The sequence below is a fragment of the Pleurodeles waltl genome, chromosome 7 (genome assembly GCF_031143425.1).
Source record: "Pleurodeles waltl isolate 20211129_DDA chromosome 7, aPleWal1.hap1.20221129, whole genome shotgun sequence".
NCBI lineage: Eukaryota > Metazoa > Chordata > Amphibia > Caudata > Salamandridae > Pleurodeles > Pleurodeles waltl.
This window is the reverse complement of record NC_090446.1, coordinates 1,029,126,906-1,029,152,232: the sequence shown is the minus strand read 5'-3', so window position 1 is coordinate 1,029,152,232 and position 25,327 is coordinate 1,029,126,906. Positions and strand designations below refer to the sequence as shown.

General features: G+C 40.8%; 1 protein-coding gene across 7 annotated transcripts in view; it reads left to right on the top strand.

Moving 5' to 3' along the window:
• Positions 1 to 25,327, top strand: part of ARSG (arylsulfatase G) — a 1,341,775-nt gene that overhangs the window by 1,178,794 nt on the left and 137,654 nt on the right. For all 7 annotated transcript variants that reach the window (XM_069199865.1, XM_069199861.1, XM_069199863.1 and 4 more), the window contains one exon: positions 13,537 to 13,645. In XM_069199865.1, the coding sequence (XP_069055966.1) occupies positions 13,537 to 13,645 (109 nt within the window). The remainder of the gene's footprint in view (positions 1 to 13,536; positions 13,646 to 25,327) is intronic.

Genomic DNA, 25,327 nt, shown 5'->3' with positions numbered 1-25,327 from the left:
TCTCCTCTGGCCCCCTTCCTCCAGCCCAGCCTTGCCCCACCGTTTCTCCAAATTATATTTTTCCTTTCCCCACAATCCAGTGGGGTGACGATCCTCCGCCTCAAAAGAGTCCCCTCGTAAAAGTCCAAGGAAAACACAATTTTGTTACAGGCCAAGACCAATGACCATACAAGTCTTGCTCATGGGTAACATTTATAGGTTTACCAAATAGTTTCCTTTATGTAAATTAATATCATCATAATTGAATATTGTGCTTTTATTGAATGTTGGTTTTGCTGTATATAAATGTAATACCTTTGTTTAATAATCCTTCTATGATCCAAACTAACGAAAATGGATTAATGCTAAAGCTTTCTCCCAATCATTATAAACTCATGGGTATCCTGAGACACAATGTCAGGTGATGGTGTTGGTTGGTTTATGGACGACTGTTGTCTTTCTTTAGACTGCATAACACTAAGGGCCAGATGTAGCAAAGGTTTTTCCCCATTCTATGTCTATGGGAAAAAGTGTTTGCACATGTGGCCCTAAGTCCCTTGTTTGTAGTGATCTCTCTTTCACCATGTTCATTATTGGAGCTTAGGTGAAAACTCTCAGCCTACGCCATTGAGATAATTATTTGCGCTGGAGTGTGTTTTGCTTTCAGATTACATTTCATCCTTAGGAGCACTCTGTGCATCTTTGTTTAGATCCTCCTCTGGTGAATTCCAAACAAATCACGGTTCCAGCTGCCTCCTTCTACAAGGCTTGAGGTGCTGGAAGAACATATTTGATTCTAAATGAAGACAGAAACACACTAAATATATATTTCTTTATATATCCCCAAAGTTTTGTTTCTTTTCATTTTCTAAGTAGAAGAGTTATACCTTGTCTATACCATACTACATGTCTTTCACACTTACATCTGTCATGAAAAGAACTACAGAAGTAGGTTAAATGATCTTGTCTGATTCTGCAGCATTTCTATTCTGAATACCTTAAAAAAACGTATTTCTAGATGAGCACACAGTAAAATTGAGCTATTTATTGAAAGTATATTGAGCAACTGTAATTATATTTTAAGTGATTTGCCATATCATGGTAGAAATAGTTGAGTTAGGATCACTGCTAATTTACAAATTTTGCAGAGGCCTCTTCTGAATCTGCTTAACTTTAATTTAGATGTAAGTGAGTCCTTTCTTGTTATATTTATTTTTATGTTTTTGCTTCTGGTGCAACTAATAATAAGCTAATTGATGGTTTTGCAGAGGTTAGTCTGGTGTTGGAGTCTAGATTTTTATGACCTGGGAAACAAACTGCTTAGAGTTAGCGTCGTCTTGTCAGAAAATCAAAGAATGGTTGAGTTATATTCATGCAATGCCACAAATTCAGGGTGGCTTCCTACCAATGTGACTGCTCTGTCCTCTCACCTGTGCACAGGGGCAGTTCATGGAGATGGTTTACCTTGTTAGAGAGGGCAGAAGGATAAAAGTCCGGTTAGTGAAGACAAGCTTGTTCTGTCATCTAACAGGACATTTAGGACAGTAATGTTTTTTCACTGCTTTGACAACAAGTACTATAAGGCAGTCTCAGTGTTAGCAGGCCTAGGCCCATGTGGTGTTCTAGAAGACTTAGTCATTTGCCACAGCAGTACTTTAGCATGGTTTTCATAATCATCTACAATTTTTGTCTTTGAAATGCTATGCCATGCTATGATTTATGGATTTCTAAAACCCATGGCTACCTGTAGGCTTACCAAGTGGAGAAACACAGGGGGCTATAAGTGTGAATACAGACATGCTTTTAGCCTGATGTTTTGTTTAGAAATCTTAATTCTATGGGGAGTGTGTTCCAAAGTTTGAGGATGAGATATGAAAAGGACCTACCACCCCATCTGGCCTTGTGAATTCGAGGTGCCTTCAAGAATCGATCCGTAGAGGATCATAAAGCCCTACTGGGGGAGTAGGGGCTCAAGGGTGCCCTTATCATAGTGGGTCCTTTGGTGTTAAGCCCTCTATGTGCCAGACAGCTGGCCTCACCAGACCACCAGGGTCATGGTAGCGGTCTGACCGCTACCAAAGTGGCGGTCTGACCACAACATTATGACCGTGGCGAAAGCGCCATGGTTGGACCCCCAGCACCGCCACTTTTCACCCGCCAGATGGCCTGGCAGTGCTGGCAGTCCTAGTCCGTCAGGGCAGCACTGCAGGCAGTGCTGCCCTGGGAATTAGGACCCCTCTCTCTGGTGGCATTTACCTGGTCATGTAAATGCTGGCAGAGACATGGGGGCCCGGGTCCCTTCAGGCCAGCCCCATTGGGCAAATCAGACAGTGATTTGCACAGATGGGTGCAACTGCACTCGACGCAGAACAACATTGCTGCCGGCTGTATTACGAGCCGGAATCAATGTTGTTGTGTGTTTCCCGCAGGGTAGAGGGGCAGAAACTGTGTTTGCGCCGGCCCAGCGGGAAACTCATAATAGGGTCAGCTTGAAGGAGACCGCACTGGCAGTCTACTGACCTGCAGGAGTTTGGCGGGCGGCCTTTTCCGCTCGCCAAACTCCTAATGAGGGCCAGTGCAGAGAAGCTGGAGCACTGTTTGCTGAGGCACGTATGTATGGGTCAAGTTCCAAGCCTCTGACAGTAATCTGGATTATGGCTTTTGTTTTTGGAAAAGTGCTGGACTGGCTCCAGGACCTAGAAGAGGTGTAGCTTCTTTCCAGTCTTCAGAAGGCCTGAAATGAACATTGCTGGCTTACATTTATATGTCTACTCTCAAAAAGTGAAGTAAGGCTTTGGTGTCGTGTCAATTTTCAAAAAGGGTGGCATTATCAAGAGAAGGAAGGTCTTTGTCAAGTTGAACACCAAAATCTTCACAATTTTCTTTGTGCAATTTATGCGTCGTCAAGTACAGATGATCCTCAGCTCTACATTACAGATCTAAACTGAAAACCCTTAGACTTTACCAGACCCTGCACTGTTTATCAATTGCTGCATCATTAATTTCTCCAGTTACTTCACAGTATTCTTAAAACACTACACTGCAGCTGTACCACCTTCCTTAAATAGGATTGGCAAAGGAGTCACATGATCGCCACCAGAATAAGATCGATAGAAGAATGTAACCGTTTTTGGATGTTTTGTCAGTATGACCCAAGAATTGCTCTCAGTTAATTATTCTGTGCCTATGACATCCATGCAGTCCACAGTAATCACCATCTTTCCTGTTTTTTAACTATATGCATGAAAATGTACCTTTTGAGGTAGAGAGGTGCAAGTTGGACCTGGACAACCTGTATTTGTCTCAGACTACCACTGTGAGCTACTGGAGTCTGTGACACCATATTACAATTTTGACAACAGTGGAATTGTCATTTATTCAGAGGAAGGGACGCAGTAATGACTAAAGAGAAATAATCCCTGTCAGAATAAAAGCATAGGTGCCACTGAGATCCAAACAGCTCACTGACATGGAGGAATGTTGGCTTAAATTAATTCTCTTTATATGCTGCAGATAGGTAAAAACATGATATGCCCCCCTTCTCAAAAGCAGATTGTAAATTTGAATCTTCTCCTGGCCTAGCATCCAGGTAGTGTTGTCAACTTCACTCCTTTGAATAGAGTAACAGTGACTCTTACTGTTTGTCTGAAGTGCTATCAGTCCACTCTAAGTCCTTTGTGAAAAAATACTTTCAGTGGCAGCTGGTGCCAATCAAGGGTAGCTGGACGTGGGGTGGGAGTGGGAGGAGGAGGACTATCGGTGGTGGGGGGGATTAAAAATAATTTTAAAATACGTACTTGCGGCTGCCTGATACTCCTGCTGCCAACCGCCTTTATGTTGCTCCTCGCTTCCCAGGGCACAAAGCACAGGCACCCAATCTAGGCGCTGCTCTCATGCTAAAGCAAGCATGAGAGCAGCGCTGGCATTGGCCGGGGCAGGCTGGTTTGGCACTTGCTGAGGGACAGGGAGCTTGTGCCTTTTCACCGGGATGGAGACATGTAAGTGCGCATGTCAGTTTGGCCGGCCTAAGACGGCCGGCCAAACTGACATGTTCACTTACAAGTGCCCACCACTCATCCCTGGCATTGCCCTGCCCTAGACTCTCTTTGCTACTCCCAAAGATCAGTCAGATAGCAACAAGTCATTTTTTGTCACTGCCTGACTGAGCAGAGGGCAACACTCCTCTGCCACTATGGAGGAGCCGCCCCTGAATACTTTGTTAGACCAAGCAAGTGCATATAGACACAATTATAGCACGCATTGTGCTTTTCAAGGCTTCCAGACACATAGATTGTATATGCAGTGCTTTACGTCTGGTCACTTTAACACCTTGGGTGCTGCACTATAAATAAACATGTTTAATACTCTTTAGATTTTTTGCATAATTTCATGAAATTGCGTCATTCATGTGATTTACAGAAGTCAACCAATCTCTGTCTACAAAGTTCATAGACTGATTGCCTTCCAACTGGTTAATAATTCTTCATGCAAGAGCCACATTTTGAATAATCAAAATGCAGTGCCTAATTCAATTAGCCCTATATGTTCTATTATCACTCAATTCGTGCATATTAAAGATATCACAAATATTTGAGACATCAGCCGTCTTTTGTTAACATTACAAAGAGACACTGCTTTCAAGCTTCTGGGTCTTCCACACAGCACACTTTTGCAACTGGTATTTAGAAACAAAGATACATTGTAACCTCACACGCCCACTGACATAAAGAAAGCATCATATTTTCCCATTCAATAGACTATGTGCAGTATGCCCAGTGGTATCTTTGTATATTCATCTTACTGTTTTCGATATATATTTAAATATACGTCTTTCCATTGTGCAGTAGTGTGTGGAATATATTGTGCACTCAGCGATCTGCCCAATGATTGTTTTTAAAAAGTCAAATCGGAGGCTGAAGACTTAAGAGATATACTATTTTTTAGATTGGTTGTTGTTTATAAAGAAGCATAGTGAGTCTTGGACAAAAAACACACTAGCACTGCACAGTCAACAGGTCTATCTTTGGCGAGCTACTGTGGCCATTACATTTAAGGAAACATGCTGCAGGCATATGCAAATAAACAAAAAGGAGGAAAAAGAAAACATGACGCTAACTAACCGTGATGACTATATGCTTGCAATAACAAACGTAATTTATTTATTTTTTAAAACATGGTGCATCACTTTAAGTAACCTTCCAGGGCCTTACTAGCAAGGAGGTGTGTTTAGAGCAGGTATAGAAACATGTTTAAATGTTGACACTCAGCACAGGAAACTATAATTATTGTTGGCAACAAGGAAAGGTTCTAGTGGATTTAAATCACTGTAACTTGACGATCTATTTCAAGCACATAATGATGACTTGAAAAGAAAAAAAACAATGGCAAAATTAAATTTTGAACCACCAGCCCTGGGACTAAAGTGCACTTCTTTTTAGTCAGATGTGCACGTGATCAAACAAAATGCCATCAGTTACATTGGAAGAGAACCAGTGGTTGAAGTGGGCAAACCCGTTGTCCCATGCTGTATGAAATGTGAAGATAGTCGAAGAAATCAATGTAGGAAGAGAAATTACACAAAGTGCCTCAATATGTGTATATTTTTATTTAGGATTTTTTTATTACATGGAGGTGGTGACACATCTAAAACTATTTCTTGGACGGATGTAAAAAACGAATTCCCGTAGCATTGTAGCTATTAGTACATGCACTGAATGGTAATACGAAACATAAAACCAATTGACTTGAACTTAGCTCAAGGGAAAGAGCTAGGAGTTGTGTTTCCTTATTTTTGGGTGTCACTGGATCCAGGGACGTTTTGGGGACACAGCAGACCACACCGTATCACTTTCAACAACTTAGGTTGTTTATATTGTTTTACAGGTACCATCCAGTAAGTTGCTGCTGGCCGCTAAGCGCTGCTTTCTGCACCATTAGGCAGAATTATTTTTTAATTTTGCATCTACTGCCTCTCTATCTATAGGAAGCACTTTTCTGATAGGTCTCAGGTAGAGCACGCCCTCAGTGTTTTTGCAGGTCCAGCCCACTTCTTTAGCGGTTCTGTGCCCTACGGAGCCGTAAAGAGCTGCCCAGGTTTTCAAAAGTTTGAGCTATGTGAATGCCACATTTGGATAAGGACTTTTTGGGCTATTTACATTTTGTGTCTCTGAGAAGTTTACAGTACGAAAATAGTAATTAGAGGGACTGAGCAGTGACTATGAACAAGCATTGTCACAGTCGAAAAGTTTGGCTTACATCTTCTATTACAAGTTACACTTATTAGCTTTGAAAGTGCTTGTTTAAAAATGACGACACATATTGGCTTTGCCAGTGCTTTTTTATGATTCTTCCCCTTCCTGCAAGTCTCTGTGGAGCACTCTTACTCCTATAAAGAAAACATCTGTGTGGTGTTTTTCGTGTGTATAGATGGAACTTTTCCATATTGTGTGTAAAAAGAATTCAAAGAAAAAGATCTGATCTGAAAAACAATTGATTCGAGACTTGTTTATACAACTGGTGGAGTCCAGGTTTCTTCTTTAACCTCTGCAGTGTTTGTGATGCAGCCATTTAAGCAGAATGTATCATGTGATTGTGCAGGGCCTGGTTTAGTGCTCCTAGAGTAATCTTGTGATAAATCAGTTATTTTTTCTTCTTCTTTGGAAAGTGTGTTTATTGTCCAAATTAGCATTTTTACTGTTCCTCTTGTGAGGTTGTTATGGTCCATACACTGTGTTAACATGAGCTGTCTCGAATTTCCATGGGGTGACTGTGGGAAAAAGGTGCCACAAAACACACATGTACAGAGCAGTAATATATTTTCTCTGAAGGTGCCATAGTTTGATGAGGAAGGAGAGATATGGTCGCAGGCATTCTAAATCTGTCGTCTCAATCCCTTGTTGCAGCAGATTGACACCCCGGAATGTTCCGTTAGACAGATTTCTCAACCACAAGAGCCAGAAGGTGCCTGAATTCATTGTTGTGCATATCAATTTTGCTTGTCCCAAGTACTGTTAACATTGTTACTTTCCCATGTCTGTTTGATTTAGTCATTTGTGAACAGCAACTGTCACTCGCATAGGAGCATCCTGGCGCTATAGCGGAATGTAGATGACGAGTGACCTGCATGAAGCGGAAAGCGATCCCGTTATGAAAGGAGAAATAATGACTTACAGAATGTGAGAGTAACACATGGAATTGGAGATCCCAAAGTTCCAGATTTTGAGAAGTTTTCTGAAAGCTGCTTCTGAGTCAATAAACCTTAAATGGCTGGGGAGAGCATTCCAGGCCTTAGTCCCTAGGACAGTGAATGATTTGCCCTCTCTCGTTTTCAGTCTGAACGGGGATGGTTTGAGAAGATTGGCCTGTAAGGATCTCAAGATTCTACTTGTAGTGTAGTGTGTGAACCTTCCGGAGAAGAATTTTGGACCAGTCGCTTTGTATGCTCTAGAGGTCATCAGAAAGATTTTATAGAGTATTCTTATGTGAATTGGCAGCCCATGCTAACCTTTCAGGGCTGTAGAGGCAGAAGACCTTATCAGTAGTTTGAGAACTGCTCTAGCTGTGTCATGCTGTATTACTTGACGTTTATGTATGACTTGTTTGGAGGATCCGGTATACAAGCTGTTACAGTAATCCAGCCTGGGGGTGATTAATGCGCATGCCATAGTCTTCCTGGCTGTGAGGGGCAAGAGGTCGTAACATTTCTTCAAAGATTTTATTAAGTTAAAGCAGGTCCCTGCAACTGCAAGGGCCTGAGAATGACAGCATCAAATTTAAATCCTAGATTTCTGACAACCTCCATGGTGGCAGGGGGAGGGGAGCAGCATCTGGCCACAAAACGGAAGGTACAATGCCATTTGATTTGCCCAATAGCATGATCTCTGTTTTATCTGTATTGCATTTTAGGTGTTTGGATTGCATACAATTATTAATGGTGGTTAAGCAATTTTTGAAATTCAGTTCCTATCCCAAAGATGATTTGTCCAGAGATAGGATCAGCTGGGTATTCTCAACACAAGAGATGGTATCAATCCCAAAAGATGCTATTAGAGAAATGAAAGGTGCCATGTAGATGCTAAATAATACCGGATTTAGGGCCAGATGTACCAAAGGATTTTACCCATTCTGTGTCTAGGGGAAAAAGCTTTCGTACATATGGCCCTTAGTGAGGAGCCCTGAGGGACTCCATCAGAGACCATAGTTTCTTCCGACATGTAAGGACCCAGCTTCAACATCTGTTTATGGCCATTGAGGAATGATTTCAGCCAAGAAAAAGCAGACCCATCAATCCTTTACTCTTATACAATGGAAAATAATGTAATGGGAGATGGTATTGAATGCTGCTGATAGATCTAATAAAATCAGCACAGCATTCTTCCCTGCATCCAATGTTAGCTTTAGAGTTTCTGAGACTACTACCAAGGCTGATTCTGTAGAGTTTTTCGGGTGAAAGCCTGATTGAAGGGTTGAAGTACATTGGCCATTTTATCAAAGTTAATAGGGTGTTTTTCTGTTATTTTACCCATAACTGGTAACAGTGACATCAGACGTAGATTGGAAAAAGTTGTGGAATTTTCTTCAAGGACTTAACGACTGCCAACTTCCAATCAGCAGGTACCTCTGCTGTCACCAAATATTTTTTGAGGATCTGATTGATGTCTGTGATGACTACATTAGTCAATTTGTGGAGAACCCAGGGGTTGGTGGGGGTAAGGGGCATTAGGAGATCCTGATTTACATGCCAGGATAGCCTGGGGGGACTGTCCTAATGAAATTGTTTGAAAAGCTACGAAGATACCTGTCTCTTCTGTTGAGGGTTTATCTGTCCCAGGGCTAATAAATGGGGGAACTGATATAGTAAAATCCCTTCGAGTGATCTGTATCTTCTCATTGAAATAGGACGAAATCTGATCACATAGTAATTGAGATGGTGGGATCTGATTGTCCAGTGCCTTCAGTTTAGGGAAGGAGTTTGAAATTTAAAAAATAAGCTTTTGAATGAATTTGGCTTCCTCTATGTGGGTGGAGAAGTAGGCCTTTATTGCCGATTTAATCTGTTTGTGGTAGACTTTCAGTGCTGAACTAAATTGGCCTAAGTTTTCTGGATTGTATGCTGTGTGCCATTTCCTTTCAAGTTGCTTACAAAGCAAATGTTGGTCTCTTAAGGCCGAATTAAACCAGGGGGACAGGTGTAGCTACTTTGTTTTTTTCTTGGCTAGGGAAGCTGACGATAAACTCGTAACTGCCTGAGATATCCATCTATTAAAGGATTCAACATTGTCCGCAACTCATCCTTGTAGCGTGGTGGTGGATTCAAGAAGAGATTTTGAGAGTCTAGGATCAGTAGCCACCTTACCCCAATGACAGGTAGTGAGAAAAAAGTTAGCGAAATTTGGAGGGGGAAGTTTGCCTTGCTCTTGGGAAATTTCAAAAGGAATTAATATATGATCAGACCAGCTCCATCGAATAGGACTTTATACAGATAAGCGGAGGCTATTGGTGCATATACCATCAAGCATGTGGCCACTTTCATGAGTGGGTCCTACAACCACATTATTTAGACCTAAAATTCCCAGGATATTACAAAAAGTGCTTCCCTCTGAGCCCTCTGTACACTCCATGTGAAAATTAAAATCTCCAATAATCTCCAAGAATGGTAAAATTTGCATATCGGAGGGCCAGCGGGGCCAGAGCTTCCTCAAGTGAAACCAAGAACAAGGAACCCGTAACTAGGGGATGGTAGATTGTGATTATCAAAGAGCGTACATTTTGATAATGGTCTTCCTTTTCACTCTCCTAGTTATGTGACCCTGCCCAGCATTGGTGGGCTATAGAATCCAATAAAGTGGTTGACATTTAGCAGACTCCTAATGGGTCACACCAGGGCCATCCAAGCCACTTTTCTTATTATTGCTGCATGACCATGGTGTTCCAGTCCAAAGGAGTAAGACAGTAATAGGTGAGTCACAGGTTGTTTTAAGTACTTCTTCGCTGGCTTTCCCTCTTGCCTCATGTTTGGTCTGTTTAAAAGGTCTGTGGCCTTTGATCTGATTTATTCATTCTCACCTGCTGCTCGTCCCATCTTCGGTGTAAATCTAGTTTAATCTGTTACAATTTCCACCTGCTTTTAAAGTAATGTAGGGGCCCTCTGATTTCTAGTACTACCTAAGCCAATTTTGCCTGTGTCCTAGAGGTAGAGCAGGCCTCATGTATGTCCAAAAAACAAAACAAAGCTCTTGGTTTGAGAGAGGACAAGGAGCTTCACATTGGAATGAAACTTCTGCTAGATCAGATTTTGAAGCTGGACCTCCACGTCATGAAAGTGGATTCAAACTAAAGTAACCTCTGCATTCCTGCCTTTTGAGAGCAATATGGTCAGTCAAAACAAATAAGATAATATTAAAATCAGTTAATTACAGTGCCTGAAACTCCAAAACTGAAGTATTTGATACAGCATAAAACACTTTTTATTGCAGTACCTAGGGCTCGAATCACCCTTGTTGAAGTATTCAACTTTCGTCATCCAAAGTGGCTTGTCAGTGTTGTGGCTTATTAGACTACTGTATCCATTGTAGAAGCCCTTATTTAACCAAATGATCACAGCTTGCATCCTCGTGGGTTCACTGAGCCTTTTGTCCTCCCAACATCAATAAAAGGAGCGACATTGATCTGGGTAACAAACATCTGTGCCAGTGCCAAAGAATTGTTATGGCAGTGAAAGAGTGTTTTGGAAAATGCATCATGTTAAGGTGTTGCATGTCTCCATACCATGCTGATTTCACTGTCTATACTGAGCTAGCAGTCTGCTGGCCAGACTTTTTGTTTCAAATAAACATTGACTAGGTTTTGGGCCAGTCCTTTGTCCATGATTAGATGGCTTATTGTCTGTCTCAGCTGTCTGCTCTTGATTTGATGGGTTTCCTCTTTATTCTTCTGTTTGTCCCGCCTACGAGCATTAAAATCTCACAATGTTCTGATTGGTTTGTTTGTTCTTCCACAGCTGATGTTGATTGTATGGAGCGATTTTTTTTCTTTTCATCTGTGCACTCCATCGGGGTGCATGTGTCTCTTGCTCTATCCACATATGCTGTTTCCCTCTTGACTTTGGCCTATCACCTCTTGCTTTCCGTGTTACTTCTCTTCTCCCTTCCCCCAATTAGACTGTTGTGTTCCTTGCCTCTTCTGCTCATTTTTCTAAATACGCCCGTTTTAATCTCGATTTCTACCTCTTGTCACACCCATTCCCATTTTTGCTGCACCTCCCGCTTTTTTTTTAAATTGTATTGTGTGTGGTGGTCATCCCTCAAAATGATTTTTTACAGATTTCAAGATAGCTACCCATGAGTGCCCATGTGCGGTGGGCACAAAGAAATGGATTGTTTTATCCAATGCACTAGTTTTTTAATGGATTTATTGAAATATTGCAAATTCATTCAAAGATGGCCACAGTGGATGTACAAGCATCCACCCTGGCTGTGTTAGAATGGGGTTGCTCAAATGTTATAAAACCATTCAAAGGTGTCTACCATGAATGCTTGCAGCCATCACAGCCATCTTAAATGGGTTTATTCAGACATTACAAATGCAGTCAAAGATAGAATCCATGTAGATCATCTTCGGATGCATTGTGTAATTCAAAGATGGCCACCACAGATTTGTGTGCATCATGTGCATCTGCATCAGCTATCTTTCATAAAAAGAACATTGACAGAGCTAATAGGTTTCACTGCTGAGACTTGTTGGCTTTCCCATGGCTTCTTTTTAAAGGGATTTGCAGCTTTTAATTCTGTTGTTACAACGCCTCCCTTGGTATGCTATCTGTTTACTTATCATTTCCTATGCAGCAGGGCATTTGTTTATCTGTTTGTCTTGCTTTGCTCCTTGTAGTCAGGAATGAAGAAATCAACAATTCCATGTTTAGGTCTGGAGTTAGCCAAGACCTTTTGATTTTATGAAAATTATATGTATAATACCAATATGTAGGAGATTTCAGACAGCTCTCTTCAACAGTTGGTCTGTTGGTGTATCTCTCACATTTAGTGTGTATAGTGTATAATTTATATAACGCATAGCTACTTCAAACAAAGTGTCCCAGCGCTGAAGGTCCAGCTCCCAAAGAACAAGTACACAGCAGAACATAAAAGAATCATCTCGAACTGAACAACCAAGTTTTAACTAAAAAGTGATTTTGGCTGGGCCTGCCATAATCGAAGAGGTAGAGAGTTCTACAGCTTAGATGCTAAACAATTGAAGGAGCTGCACTCTCTTTATAATGGGGACACAAGCCAACATGGCCCCGGAGGATATGAGGCTCCTTAGAGGAAAGTTCAGCTAGATAAAGGGATGCATATAGTGAGGACCCTTATTTGTAAAAAGCCCTGAAACAATTACTCAGGGCTTTGAATAAGAGTCTCTTATTCAGCGGCAACCAGTGCAGCTTAGCAAGCACAATCCCCATTGGGGCCTATCTAGGGAGGTTCAACAGGAGATGGGCTGCAGAATTTTGCTTCCACCCATGACAACATATAGCATGGGGCAGTGGTTCAGCCTACTTAAACCACTGGTTAGCTTCACTTTGAGTGACTGCATTTTGCTTTCTCACAAGGAGCACATCCACACACAAGCTAGTTTCCTTCAGTGCCAGTGTTTTTGTTTTTACCTTATAAGTACTTTAGTGTTGACTTTTTGTTTAAAGTCTGATGTGTACCAGGATGCTTCTGATGCACATTCCAGATGTATCAGCTCCCATCTACTGCTGATGCTGTTGTAACTTCATTTTGGGGTGTTTTGCTTTTCTGACTGCTGCTATTCCACAGAATACCAGATTGTGCCCAATTGAAACTGTTCTGTATTAAACCAGCAAGCCTTCCTTTCCTTTCCTTTTTCACTCCTTCCTTCATTCGGTCTCTCTTTTTTTCCCTTTCTCTTTCCTTCTCTTCATTTGTTTCCTTTTCTTTCTTTCTTTTTCTCTTTCCTTCTCTTTCCTTTGGTTTCTTTCTTTTCTGTTCTTTCTCTCTCTTTCCTGCTTTTTCTTTCCTTCCCTCTTTCTCTTTCCATCTGTTTCTTATTTCCTTCTGTTTCTTTTCTTTCCTTCTGTTTTCTTCTCTTGACTTCTCCTCCCTTCCTTCCTCTCAAGAGGTTTGGTGCCAATCCAGACATATTTACTTTTTAGAAACTTCTCTTCAATGCTAGGGAGTACTATGGTAATTTGTGTTATTTTAGACCAAAAGCTTTTTACCCTGTAGCAAATGATTTATTTTAGAATGATGAGGGGTTGGCCCGTCATGTTCCCGAACAATAAAGTTTGGAAAAACTATGACAAAACAAGAATTACTAGAAGGCTGGTGGCCAATGCCAGACCTATTGTCTTTGCCAATGTTTGTTTAAATCTTTGGATAGATTACTAACATTGCTCCTTTAAAGTTTTGTTTAAATTGCATGTCACAAGGGTCATTCCAGAGTGAAGTGTCAGGTCACGTCTTTTCTTCTAATAAATAGTGTGGTGCATAAGTATATATTTGGTCAGCAGTGTAATATTTTCACTGTCTGACTGTTTAGGGGGAAGCTCTGCGAAGAGAACAACCTGGGAAGGTGGACATCGAGTTCCAGCCGTTGCTTACTGGTCTGGCCGAATCCCAGCTAATGTCACAAACTCTGCATTATTGAGGTACAAATGTCACACTATGATATCTTTGCATACTTAAGACTTTTTTCTTCTACTTCTAAGAGTTTCATGTTGACTACGTACCACCCATAACATACAAAGGATGTTTTACTCATTAGAAGCCGATATACTAATCAGACAGTACTTTCTATGAAACCTTTTAGCGAGTCAACAGCTGCAATAAGGGTGCAATGGAAATGCAGATAAATGGGCATGCGCAGCTGGCCTTGAATTGAATTCGATAGTTTCCACAGAGGCAGCTCACCTGCGAGGGGATTCATCGATAGCTCGCCCCTTCCTAGGCCTCAACCCTCCTGGAACTCAGAATGCAAACAGCTCGTGTTCGTAGCAAGGGGATCACGGCCCACCCAAGGCCCAACCGCGGGTTGTATATTAAACTATAGAAACAATCAGGATTTGTTGGGCTCCTTTAATGCTTCGGGCCCATTGCTACGGCACCTGCTGCACAATTCATAGTTACTACATCCCTGGTCCAGGACGCCCCAGCGTTCTAGGAAACTCATGTCACACCATTTTGGCCTGCACCAGGAAGCCGACCACTCATTTCACGAGTAGTGAGTGCAGAAGAAATGCTAGCATAAACATTCTGAATGCATTTCAAAGCTCAGCTTGATTAGACAGATTATTTACATGACAGACGTATTAACTGTAGAAGGAGCTCCTTTGCGGCTCTACAGAGCTCATTAAATCCGTGTCATGCGTTGCAGCCCTTTTCCAGGTTGTGATGGGATCTGCTGATGTGAAAATGATCACGAATTTTCCCCAAACATTTGGTCTATTAGCCCGGAGCATTAGGGAGTTGCAGTCACCAAACCTGTTAACATCGACCTACCGATGTATATGTGTGTGTTTCCTTATGTAGTTTGAGGCGTGTTGTATCAGGACTCTCACGTGCAAATGCAGGGCGGGCCTCCTGAGCAGAAAGAAAACAACAGAGAAACTTGAATTACAAAAATATATAAACGCCCCAATGCTTCTCAGGACGAGAGAGGACAGCCAGTAAATAGCGTGGCTCAGTGACATAAACGCTCACCGCTACCTGTTTGGCATATCCGTAGCTCTAACTCACAGGCAGACTCAGTACTAGATCCTCCTAAGATATGATGACCAGACGTCCCGGCTGTGCGGGACAGTCCAGATTTTTCGCTAGGTGTTAGGACAGATTCTCAGAAATGTACTTCGTGTCCCAGGTTTTTAGAGAGGATCAGCTGAACATAGAGGCGTGCAGTTTTTTGTGCTCAAAGGCAGGACGAGTTAGCAGTTCTTACAGCACAATTTAAATAACACACGCGAATGGGTTTAAAAGTTGTTTTCATTTAGTTTTTTTTTGTGCCTAGATGTCTATGTTAATGTGCGATGTCGTTTGAGTCATTATGTGCCTCTCGGCTAATATAAAAGTGTAGTCCTCCTTCTATGTTTGCTAAATTTCCCGGTTTTTGGTTTTCAAAATTTGGTCACCCTATCCCGAGGTCAGTTTATTGTCAATAATATCATCTGCTATTTGCAGTGCTTTGATATGGTAGATGTTCATTGTGAAGCACTTTATATCAACAGGTTACTTACTATCTGTCTTTATCCTGGTTCAGTTGTGGCCTCTAGTGCAGAGCCCCTGCCATTGTGCCCCACACTCTGCTTGACTATCTGCATGCCCATGGGCATCAATTCACCGAAATGCCGTGGTAGCGGAAGTGACATCACATGCCACTTGACTTTTACTGTGACTGCACACACATGCTTACACATACACACACATTCACAAATTCTCGCTCGCACAAACACACTCTTACCTAAAGCATGCATAACGCATACATTTGAAAGCATTTTTTACTTACCTTAGCTGCCATACAGGGCAATATTTCAGTGAACCGTACTCTATTTTTATTACACAAATAGTGAATAATATTATTCATCATTTATATAATAAAAAATGACAGAAAACCAGAAGAGTGGACCCCCAACTGACATCCATCAGGATGAACTACTCCTGTGTTCCAGGTACTGATTTTGCCACCTCTAGAGTCTAGGGGTCGCAAAGGTAGTGCCAGAGGTCGCAAGGGAGCAGCCAGGGGTCGCAGCTGCAACCCATGGCGACCCCTAAATGACGTCCATGTGCATGACTGTGATGCATTGCTGTCTCCTCCAGATACATTCTAGCTAGGAAGGCTGGGGAGAAGAGAGAGGGAGGAGGGGCGGCAGGATCCCTTTCCACGCCCGGTACCAACATTTGCAAGTGGAGACAACTCAGTGAGTGAACAACACGCGCAGTATTTCTTCTGCCTTTGCAGCGTTGCCATGGACATGTTCCTTTGAACAACGGGAGCATCGCCAATTTCAACATTACTGCTGTCTGTCTTTTGCTCAGCACACAGTGTACTCCTTCACACTGGCCATCAATCCTTGCCCATGCATGTGCTGTGGTTGACAAGTGAAAGTTGCAGCATCCATGTGAGCCAGGTTCACAAAATTCTTGGTGAGGGCCAAGCCACATGACCTAATTTAGACTATAAATTGGGAAGAATTGCAGATAAGAAAGGAGTGTGAAAGTCGGATCCACTTGTGGAATGTGTGCTCTGACCCCCTTGCATGTCCAGTGCTCACTCTGCCTTTACTTCTCTCTCTACTGCCTTCCAAAGCTGCTACCAGCAGTGGCTGATGATTTTTTAAAGTGGTAGGGTTTAGTATCTGCCCCAAATTCCTGTGAGTAAGAGACGCAAAAAGCCAAACATTTTCTAGGCAAGTCAGGGAGTTCTCCTGTGAGAATGTTTTGAAAAACTAGTCTTTTTTTAAAGCACAATATCACATACATTTTCTAAAGAGCCATATTGGCCTAAAGGGCTTGGATACAATATTCAAGCATTCTCAAGGTGTGACAGGAAAGCCCGCCCCTTCACAGGAGTAAGACCAATTTTATCAAAAGTTGCCACCAGTTCACCCCATATGTCATTGAATTCCTCCACTAAGCCAGAGCCAGCATGTTTAGGTTTGGCCCACCATACAGTATAGGCTTTCTGTTTGTGGAATTATCTACTGGCAGGTTACTGTTTGTTTTTACCTGCCAGTTGCTTAGCGTTGGTTGACTTTATTGTCACTCTGATTTGCTTCCTTTTTATTCGTTAGCTTGTGTGGGCTGTCCATCTTCTTGTGTTTGTCCCTGTCACTGTTTACATATCAGGCACAACTTGTTTCTTTTTGGCTAGTTACTCCACAAGTGAGCATGTGTTTTGCTGCTATCTCCCTCGTGTATTTCGCTTTCCCCACCCACCACCTTCCATGTTGATCTCTTACCCGTGTGCTTCTCCCTGTCCTCCTCCATGTTGAGCTCACCCTGGTGTGCTTCTCTATCATTGCTATCATGCCCAGGTGGTTCTAGCCTCTTTTTCCCCCTTGGTACACATTGCCCTCTCTCATCTTTTATGTACTTCCCCCTTGCTTTATGTATGGCTTCCTCCCCCATACTGCTTGACCAACCCGTGTCTTCTGTGTTGGTTCCCTCCACTGCACCCTTTGTATTGCTTTTTTGTTGTATGTTTCTGTTTATACTGTAATCTGCAAGTTGGCCTTTTTTAGAAATTGTGACACAGATTTACTTTTCAAATTAAAATGTGTTTTATGTTCTGGGCTCCAAGGTTTTTACTTAACCCTCAACTTAAATATTTTCTTGGTTTCCATGCTTTCTGCTCTTTCACTATTATTTCTGTGTTCCATACAATGTTTGTGTTGATGTAGCATACCAACGCCTAGGTATTTTTGAAGAACAGTACAAGAGTGCTCAGGTAGGTCATGTGTGAATAACTTTTGCTAGATTATCTTTTTATTGCATGCCCAACATATTTAATTGTTTCTGTGTGCTTTGAATTATAGGTAAGGTAGAGCACTAAAATCCCAAACAAGACTCATAGCAAAATGCTTTAATTATTATAACTACTATAATAGCACATTGTTAAAAGATATGCAAGGAAACACTACTGCACACAGCGCTACAAAGAGTGGATTCACTGTCTCTTTGTCTCATGCTGCAGAACAATTTTGATTTGTTTTTTCTTTCAAATGTCCTTTTCGGAGTGTGTCACAAACACAACCTTTGTGTAAAGTGATTCCTATCACCTGGGTAGCACTGGGGCAAGGAGGAATACCCACAACATGGACATGATGAAGTGTGAGATCTCTGCACCTGGCTGTCATAAACCATCTAGGAACTTCTTCACAACTTCTTCACCTTGCACAACAGAATCTGTAGCCTCCTCCCAATTCGTAACATCAATCAAACAGGCAGTGCTTAGTAAGTCAAACATTTCTAAAAGTATCATTGTCTCTAGGGAATACAGGCAATATGCTTTCTACTGTTTGTTTAGACTGACCACCCCTATCTTGTGCCAAATGGGCCCCACTTTGCTTTTGTAATGAATACTGAGACATACTTTAAGCAGGCCACTACTAGAGTGGGTGAAGGTCTTACAAAGAAACATTTTTTTTTTCTTTGCAAGGAAGGTGATAACCAGAGGACATACTAATTTCTTCAAACAAAAGAAGTGCATCTCCGACTGCAAACTACCTCAGAAAACCTCTTCTCTTTCCCTAAAATCTTACATGAAAAATTGACCTTGCCTTCAAGCTTCCAATTATTGACGCTCCTTTATTTCTTCAGAATGACCCTCTCCTTCCTTTCCATCCTCTGGATGCCTCCTCTTTCTGAGCATGGCCTACTGTAATGTTTTGTTTTAGTTTATATTATTGTATATCTGTAAATTCTCCACATCTCATTACAAGATCACAGACTTTCCTTTGGAAGGCGTACCCTTGCAACCTGTCAATTCCTAACCTGCTCTAGCTCATCTGTTAATCCCACCAACTTCTTCAACATCTTGTGAGGGGTAATAAACACTATATAAATGCAACTACAATACAATTAGGTCCTAGCAGGGATAATATAATCATTGGGAATTTGAAGTAACTACTACACTTAGGAACAATGTAGTTAGTTACATTGTCCTAACACCATTTAGTTGTTGATAAATACAATATATTGAAAAAGGATGTAGTTCACGTGTATGTTATGCACCCATCCTCATCCTTTGATTCTGCAAATAGGTTGACGTTTTGCACCATACTGTGGAAAATGTGGCCATTCTTTTGTTTGGTGGCATTGTAATTTGATCTACGTTGGACGTGGTCTGATTTGATAGTGCATTGACCCCTTTCCATTAACATGAGGGCTTAGCCAAGGATGTTTCTTGGCCTTTTGTTAATGTTACCGGTAAATTCACTAGAGAAAAAACTATATCCTTTGACTTTCTGAGGGTAGGCTGGAGGTAAATACCTCGTTTGATGTATGTTAACAATGCAGTACATATTGTATGACTGTGTTTGCTTTATGCGTTGATAAGATTTAAAAGTTACCCTCACTAAATTGTTAGTGATGTCATCTAGCCCGAACAATTTAAAAAGTGACATACAACATACTAATAAATAAGCAAATGGGGAAAGTCATGTCCTTCTATTTTTTGTGAGTTGGCAATAATTAAGATGATTTGACCCACAGGAAACAAATTATTAGCCATGCCAATGGAGGAATTTTTAAATTTAGTCAGAAGTTTGGAGTCAAAACAGTAGCTGAAACGCATAAGGTCAACAAGGCAGTCGTTGAAAATGGAAGACGTGTTTGGGTTACATTAATCCACAACTGACTCAACTAGATGAATATAGGTTTGCTATATAGTTCAGTAGGATATATTGGTTGCTTATTTTGCAGATAACACTAACTCCTTTGAAATCATGGGTTCCATTCTTGCTGAGTGAACAAACAAGCCTGAGTATTGATTATGTTAGGTGTAAGAAATTTTAATATTGGTTGAGGTGGATAAGTACCCACCACAGGTAATTACTACAATTCTTGTGAGGGGGAAACACTATAGTCACTAAATTAAATTGAGCTCAACCGCCTGGTAACTTTGGCAAAGAGTAGACAGGCTTAACTTGAGGCAATGTGTACAGTATTTAGGCACCACTAAAACAGTAATAAAGTTGAAATGCAAAACAATAAAAATCCCGAAATGCAACAGAAAATAGAGTTAAATATAATAAACAAGATGAAACCAAACAAAAATAACAAACATCCATTAAAGTGAGCTAAAGATATGATTTTTTAAAGTTTTAAGTAGGAATAGTGCCAAGGAGCATAAAGTGCCAATGATAGTGAATGTCCACAGGTGGCTGGGACCTAGGCACAATTTGACACTGACTACAATGGAGAGTGGGTTGGATACATCGACCAGATGTGCGCTGGACAAAATACTTTACCCTCTAACTTTATTCCTTTTAGTCCCAATCCACTACAGGGGTCGACTTCTAAAGCCTCTTAGGACCACAGGGAGGCACTTACAGGCTCTCTAGGTATGAGGAAGAAGCCAAGCAGGAGGGTCCAGTCGATATCCAGTTGCCACTCGTCATCTGGGAAGTTGTAGGAGAAGTTTGTTGTGTCCCTGGGGCTTTCACAGGAGGTCAGCCACAGGATACTGAGTCCACTTATTTGTCCTGAATGGAAGAGGGAGAGCAGGTCCTGTCTTCTTCATCTTGGGTCTCAGACAGCAGGTTCAGTCTTCTTGTTATCTTCCACTGGTCCAAGAGTGCTCTGAAGTGTGTGCCTGGAGATGCCACATTTATGCTTGGCATGAACTAGTGGGTGGGAATGACTTCTGGGGACACCCTAACCAATGGGCTAAAGGTTACTAGGAATAACCCTACCCACTCTGGGCATTTCCAAAATTCCAAAAGTCTGTTAGGAATACACTGTGATAATCCTAGTGTCTTCCGACATCCAACACTAAAATCTAGTTTGAAGCAACCACAAGACCCTCAATAAACTCAGAACCAGAAGTCTTTTAGGACAAAAAGTAGGCTTTTGAGCAATCTAGCAGTGAATGCACAAGCAATTTTGTGGCATCCCGTTTTCCTCCATTGAAGTACATCCCAACTGTTGTATGTAAACTCCACAGACCTGTCAAGCAGGCTTGGACACTGTAATGTCAGAAAGAAGTCCTTTGTGATTTAATAGCCTTCATGCTAACATTTGCCTATGCGCGGGAGACCTCTTTAAAGTGTGCCCAACTGTTATAGGAAATATCCCCAGCAGACCATTCAAGCAGGATCTGACACTTTAATGTCATGCTTTAATGGATACCCATAGCCCCACCCTGCATATTATATCAGGTATAGGTGAGTCATGTTTGCCCTTTCAGGCCAGCCTTCTGTTTGCTCCTGGGAGGCATTTCACACCCATTCAAACATATTCAGATGGTAATTACTAGCGTGCAGAAGTGAGAGAGCAAAATACAGATTAACCTCCAGCGACGAAAGGCAGGGAAAAGGTAACTTTATAAAATTTAGTTTTCCTTAATATTTAGTTAAAATAAAAAATTGGCATTGAATTCGATTTTTAGTAACTAATAAAAGTAGTTGTTTAATCCTTTTTCTACCTATATTCATTTTTGGGATTAGGTATTAGTATTTAGTACTGCATCCCAGTGTTTTCCATTGGAACAGCCATCCTTGCTACAGGGAAAATAGCTTTTGGGACCTTTCAACTGTGAGGATATTTTTAACATTAAACTTTTACATGTCCCACTTTTAAATACATGCATCCTTTCTTCTTGGCAGGGATAAAATATATATTTAAAAGGACAGTTTAGGTCTGTCAAAAGCAGTTATTTTGACAGGTTGAATATGCTGTTTAAAACTACTAAGCCAGGCAGTCAGGCATAGCCCACAGTCATGTTTACATTGTCACCATTGTTGATGGCACAATGGGTGCAGCGGTCTTCTTGTGACATTTTAACGTACAGGTCCTGGGTACACTTTGTATCAAATGCTATACATTGATAAGCAAGTTAAATATAACAATTAGGAGTATCCCAATTTTAACATGTTGAAAAGAGGAGCACAACCACTCAATCACTGGATAGCAGAGATAAAGTGCACAGAGTTCTACAGCCATCACACATATTGGGACCAACAGTGGAAAAATATCTGGAGTGACCACTCTGGAAAGGCATATTTCCTACAATAGGTATATGTGAAGCAGTGCAGTCAGGAAGACAACATGCCTTTTCTACAGCTGTGAGATCTTTTTCTTCTTGGCATGCACTCTTTTTTAAGGAGGTCTGCAGTGCTTAAAATGTAAGCAAAAAAAGTGCCAGGGTTCCTGCAAGGAGGCCACTGCCGCTTGAACCACCCATTGATCCTGTCAGCACTGCCAATTACAGTACCAACATAGCTACTAACGGTCACACTCCTACAAGGGTGACAATTCAGACTATTCCAGCCCGAGAAATTGTGAGAATGGCTTGGGCAGCAGATTTTAGTAATTGTTAATGTGTATTGAATTAATAAACAACTATTGTTGTGCTCATCTCTAAATTAGACAAACAGCACCACTATGTGGCAGACTGTCATAAGTGCTGGTGTTGATAATTAAGTGCAGGTGCTGAACACTGGAAACCACTGGCTCAAATTAAGCACAGGGAATCTTGAAGTATTTCTCCTCCATAATATATGTGTCATATTGACCCTTAGCAATAGATGCTCTTGATGAAGAATGCATTATACTAGACACATATATATTTCCTTTCGTTTGATACCCCGTTTGTATGTTTTGCATTACCTTAACACAATTTTTAATTAGGCTTTGAGCATAAAGAGAGCGAGAAAATAAGGTTTTCTAAAAATGTGTAATTACTTATGTGAGTTTATGTATCAAATATGGGGTATGGGCTCATGCTGACAATGTGCAATGTGTTCGTTTTTTTAAATAACTCTCTTTAGTTCAATGTATTCTCATTTTGTGGATGTTCTACAGCTAAATAAAAAAATACATTTTAGATTTTATAAGTAATGTGTTCTGCTTTTAGATTGGTTCTTTGGCCCTTCCCTCCATTCATAGTGTTTGGAAATAGTGTAGCATTACAAAAGTATTGTAACAGTCTAGAGGGTGCGAACATGTCCAAATAGGCATAATGGGGCAGTACTTTAGCAAGACCCTGCTAATCAGTGTTTATTTTCTGCCTTCTTTTTTCTTTCATTGGCTTCATCTAGCAGTGCTGATTTGGAAAATGAATAGCAGGCTGTATTGTCAAATTGTATTGTATTGTAATATTATTTATATAGTGCTTAATACCCCAATGAGGCATAGAAGCATTTTTCCGCAAGTAGCATGCTACTCCGGAACCCAAGAGGAATTATTGGTGGATTACTATAGGGAAATATAAGTTCAGTTTTAGTATTTTTATGACTTAGTTTGAGCAGAGGATATGTGAGTTTATTAGTTGGATTGACTAGAGTAATGGAGGGATAGAAGGGGAAGAATCCAGAAGTGTTAATTGGAAGTTTAAAGTAATAGGATGAGGCTTGGGATGAGTGAAGGAGAGATGGAGGAGGGAAGAGTCTGTGGAAAGGGTTAGGGAGATCATAGTAGCAGGAGGGGTTTTGGATGAGTCAAGGTGAGATAAATGAGGGAGAATTTATTAGGGTTGTTTGGGAGATCATGGTAGTAAAGTAAGGTTTGGGTGAGCTAGATGTGAAAGAGGAGGGAAGAGCTTAGGCAGGGTTATTTTGGAGATGAAAGAATTAGAATGGGTTTGAGATGAGTCAGAGTGGGGATGGAGGATAGATTGATAGAGATATGACATATGGTGATGGGTAGACACAGTAAAGCTTACAAGAGAGTAAACTTATATTATGTTTATTTATTTATAATTTTATATATATATATATATATATATATATATATATATATATATATATATAAATAAATACTGTTTTAATCATTATTTTATTTTTCTTTAATTTATTATTATTTACTTATTTTTTTACTTTAATTTACTTATTCATAATTTGAGATTTAAGCATAGATTTTATTTTATTTATTTTTATTTATACACACACACATATATATATATATATATACGTATATATTCACATACATATACATATTTAATCGTCAGTAAATATACATTTGTTAAACAGGTTTTAAGAGTAGTAGGGGGCATATTTATACTCTGTTTGCACTAAATTAGCGTCATTTAAAAAAAAACTCTAATTCAGTGCAAAACTAACTCCATATTTATACTTTGGTGCTAGACCCGTCTAGCGCCAAATTTATGGAGTTAAAGTCATTTTTGGAAGTGGAGACCTACCTTGCCTTAATGAGATTCCTGTGCAAAAAATGACTCTATGGCCTTAACGCCATATTTAGGGGCATATTTATACTCTGCGGCATATTTATACTCTGTTTGCACCGAATTAGCGTCGTTTTTTTAACTCTAATTCGGTGCAAAACTAACTCCATATTTATACTTTGCTGCTAGACCCGTCTAGCACAAAGGCAGTATAGAAGAAGAGGGTTTAGCACCAAAAAATGACTTTAGGCAGGTTAGAGTAAAAAAAATGACTCTAACCATATTAGCGTCATTTTATGGTGCTAAACCTACCATGCCACATGACTCCTGCCTTAGAAAAGGCAGAGTCGTTCCCACCACCCCAATGGCCGGCACAGAGGACAAGGGTCGCCTGGGCATGACCATTGCACCCTGTGCCATGTAATGGGGCCCATTTCAGGGCCCCCTATGGCACTTTCAAAAATTAAAATAAAATACTTACCTGTACTTACCTGGGATGGGGTCCCCTATCCTCCGCAGTCCCTCTGGTGTGGGTGGGGTTGCCCCTGGGGCCTGGAGAGGGCACCTGTGGGCTTATTCCATGGTGTTTCACCATGGAAATAGGCCCACAGGTCTCCTAACGCCTGCCCTGATCCAGGCTTTAAAAAATGGGGCAAAGCAAGCTTTGCACCATTTTTTGACCCCTCCTCCCTCCCTTGCACCATTTTTGCATTGGAGTATGAATATGGTGTTAAGGCATAGAGTCATTTTTTGCACGGGAATGCCTACCTTGCATCTCATTAAGGCAAGGTAGGTTTCCACTTCCAAAAAATGACTTTAACACCATAAATTTGGTGCTAGACGGGTCTAGCACCAAAGTATAAATATGGAGTTAGTTTTGCACCGAATTAGGGTAAAAAAAAAAATGACGCTAATTTAGTGCAAACAGAGTATAAATATGCCCCTTAGCATCAAAAAATGACACTAATCTGACTAGAGTCATTTATTTTGACTCTAACCTGCCTAACGTCATTTTTTTTTACGCTAGCCTACCCTTTGCACCGGCTTGCACCATTCCATAAATATGGTGCCCAGCTGGTGTTAAAAAATGGTGCAAGCCTGTGCAAAACCTTTTGGTGCAAAACTGCGTTAGTGCAGTTTTGCACCAAAAAGTATAAATAAGGCCCTAGGTGTGTAATTTATTGTTATGACATAGTAGCAATACATATTTCCTAAAGAACTATACATATCTAGAATAATTTATCAACACAGGCATACACAGTCCATTGCTATTTGAATATGGTGGTTATGAAGGAAAGACCCAACTCTTGAATAGTCTTCTGAAGACAAGAAAGTTATCCGTGGATCTTATATTTGGGGGTAATGAATTCCATAGTTTAGCTGCTTGAACGGAGAAGGGTGTACCACCTATAGTCTTTTTCTTGTATGGTGGTGTTCTAAGGCGGGGGGCCAATCTTGAACGGAGGTTTCTTTGTTGAATGTATTTGGTTATTTT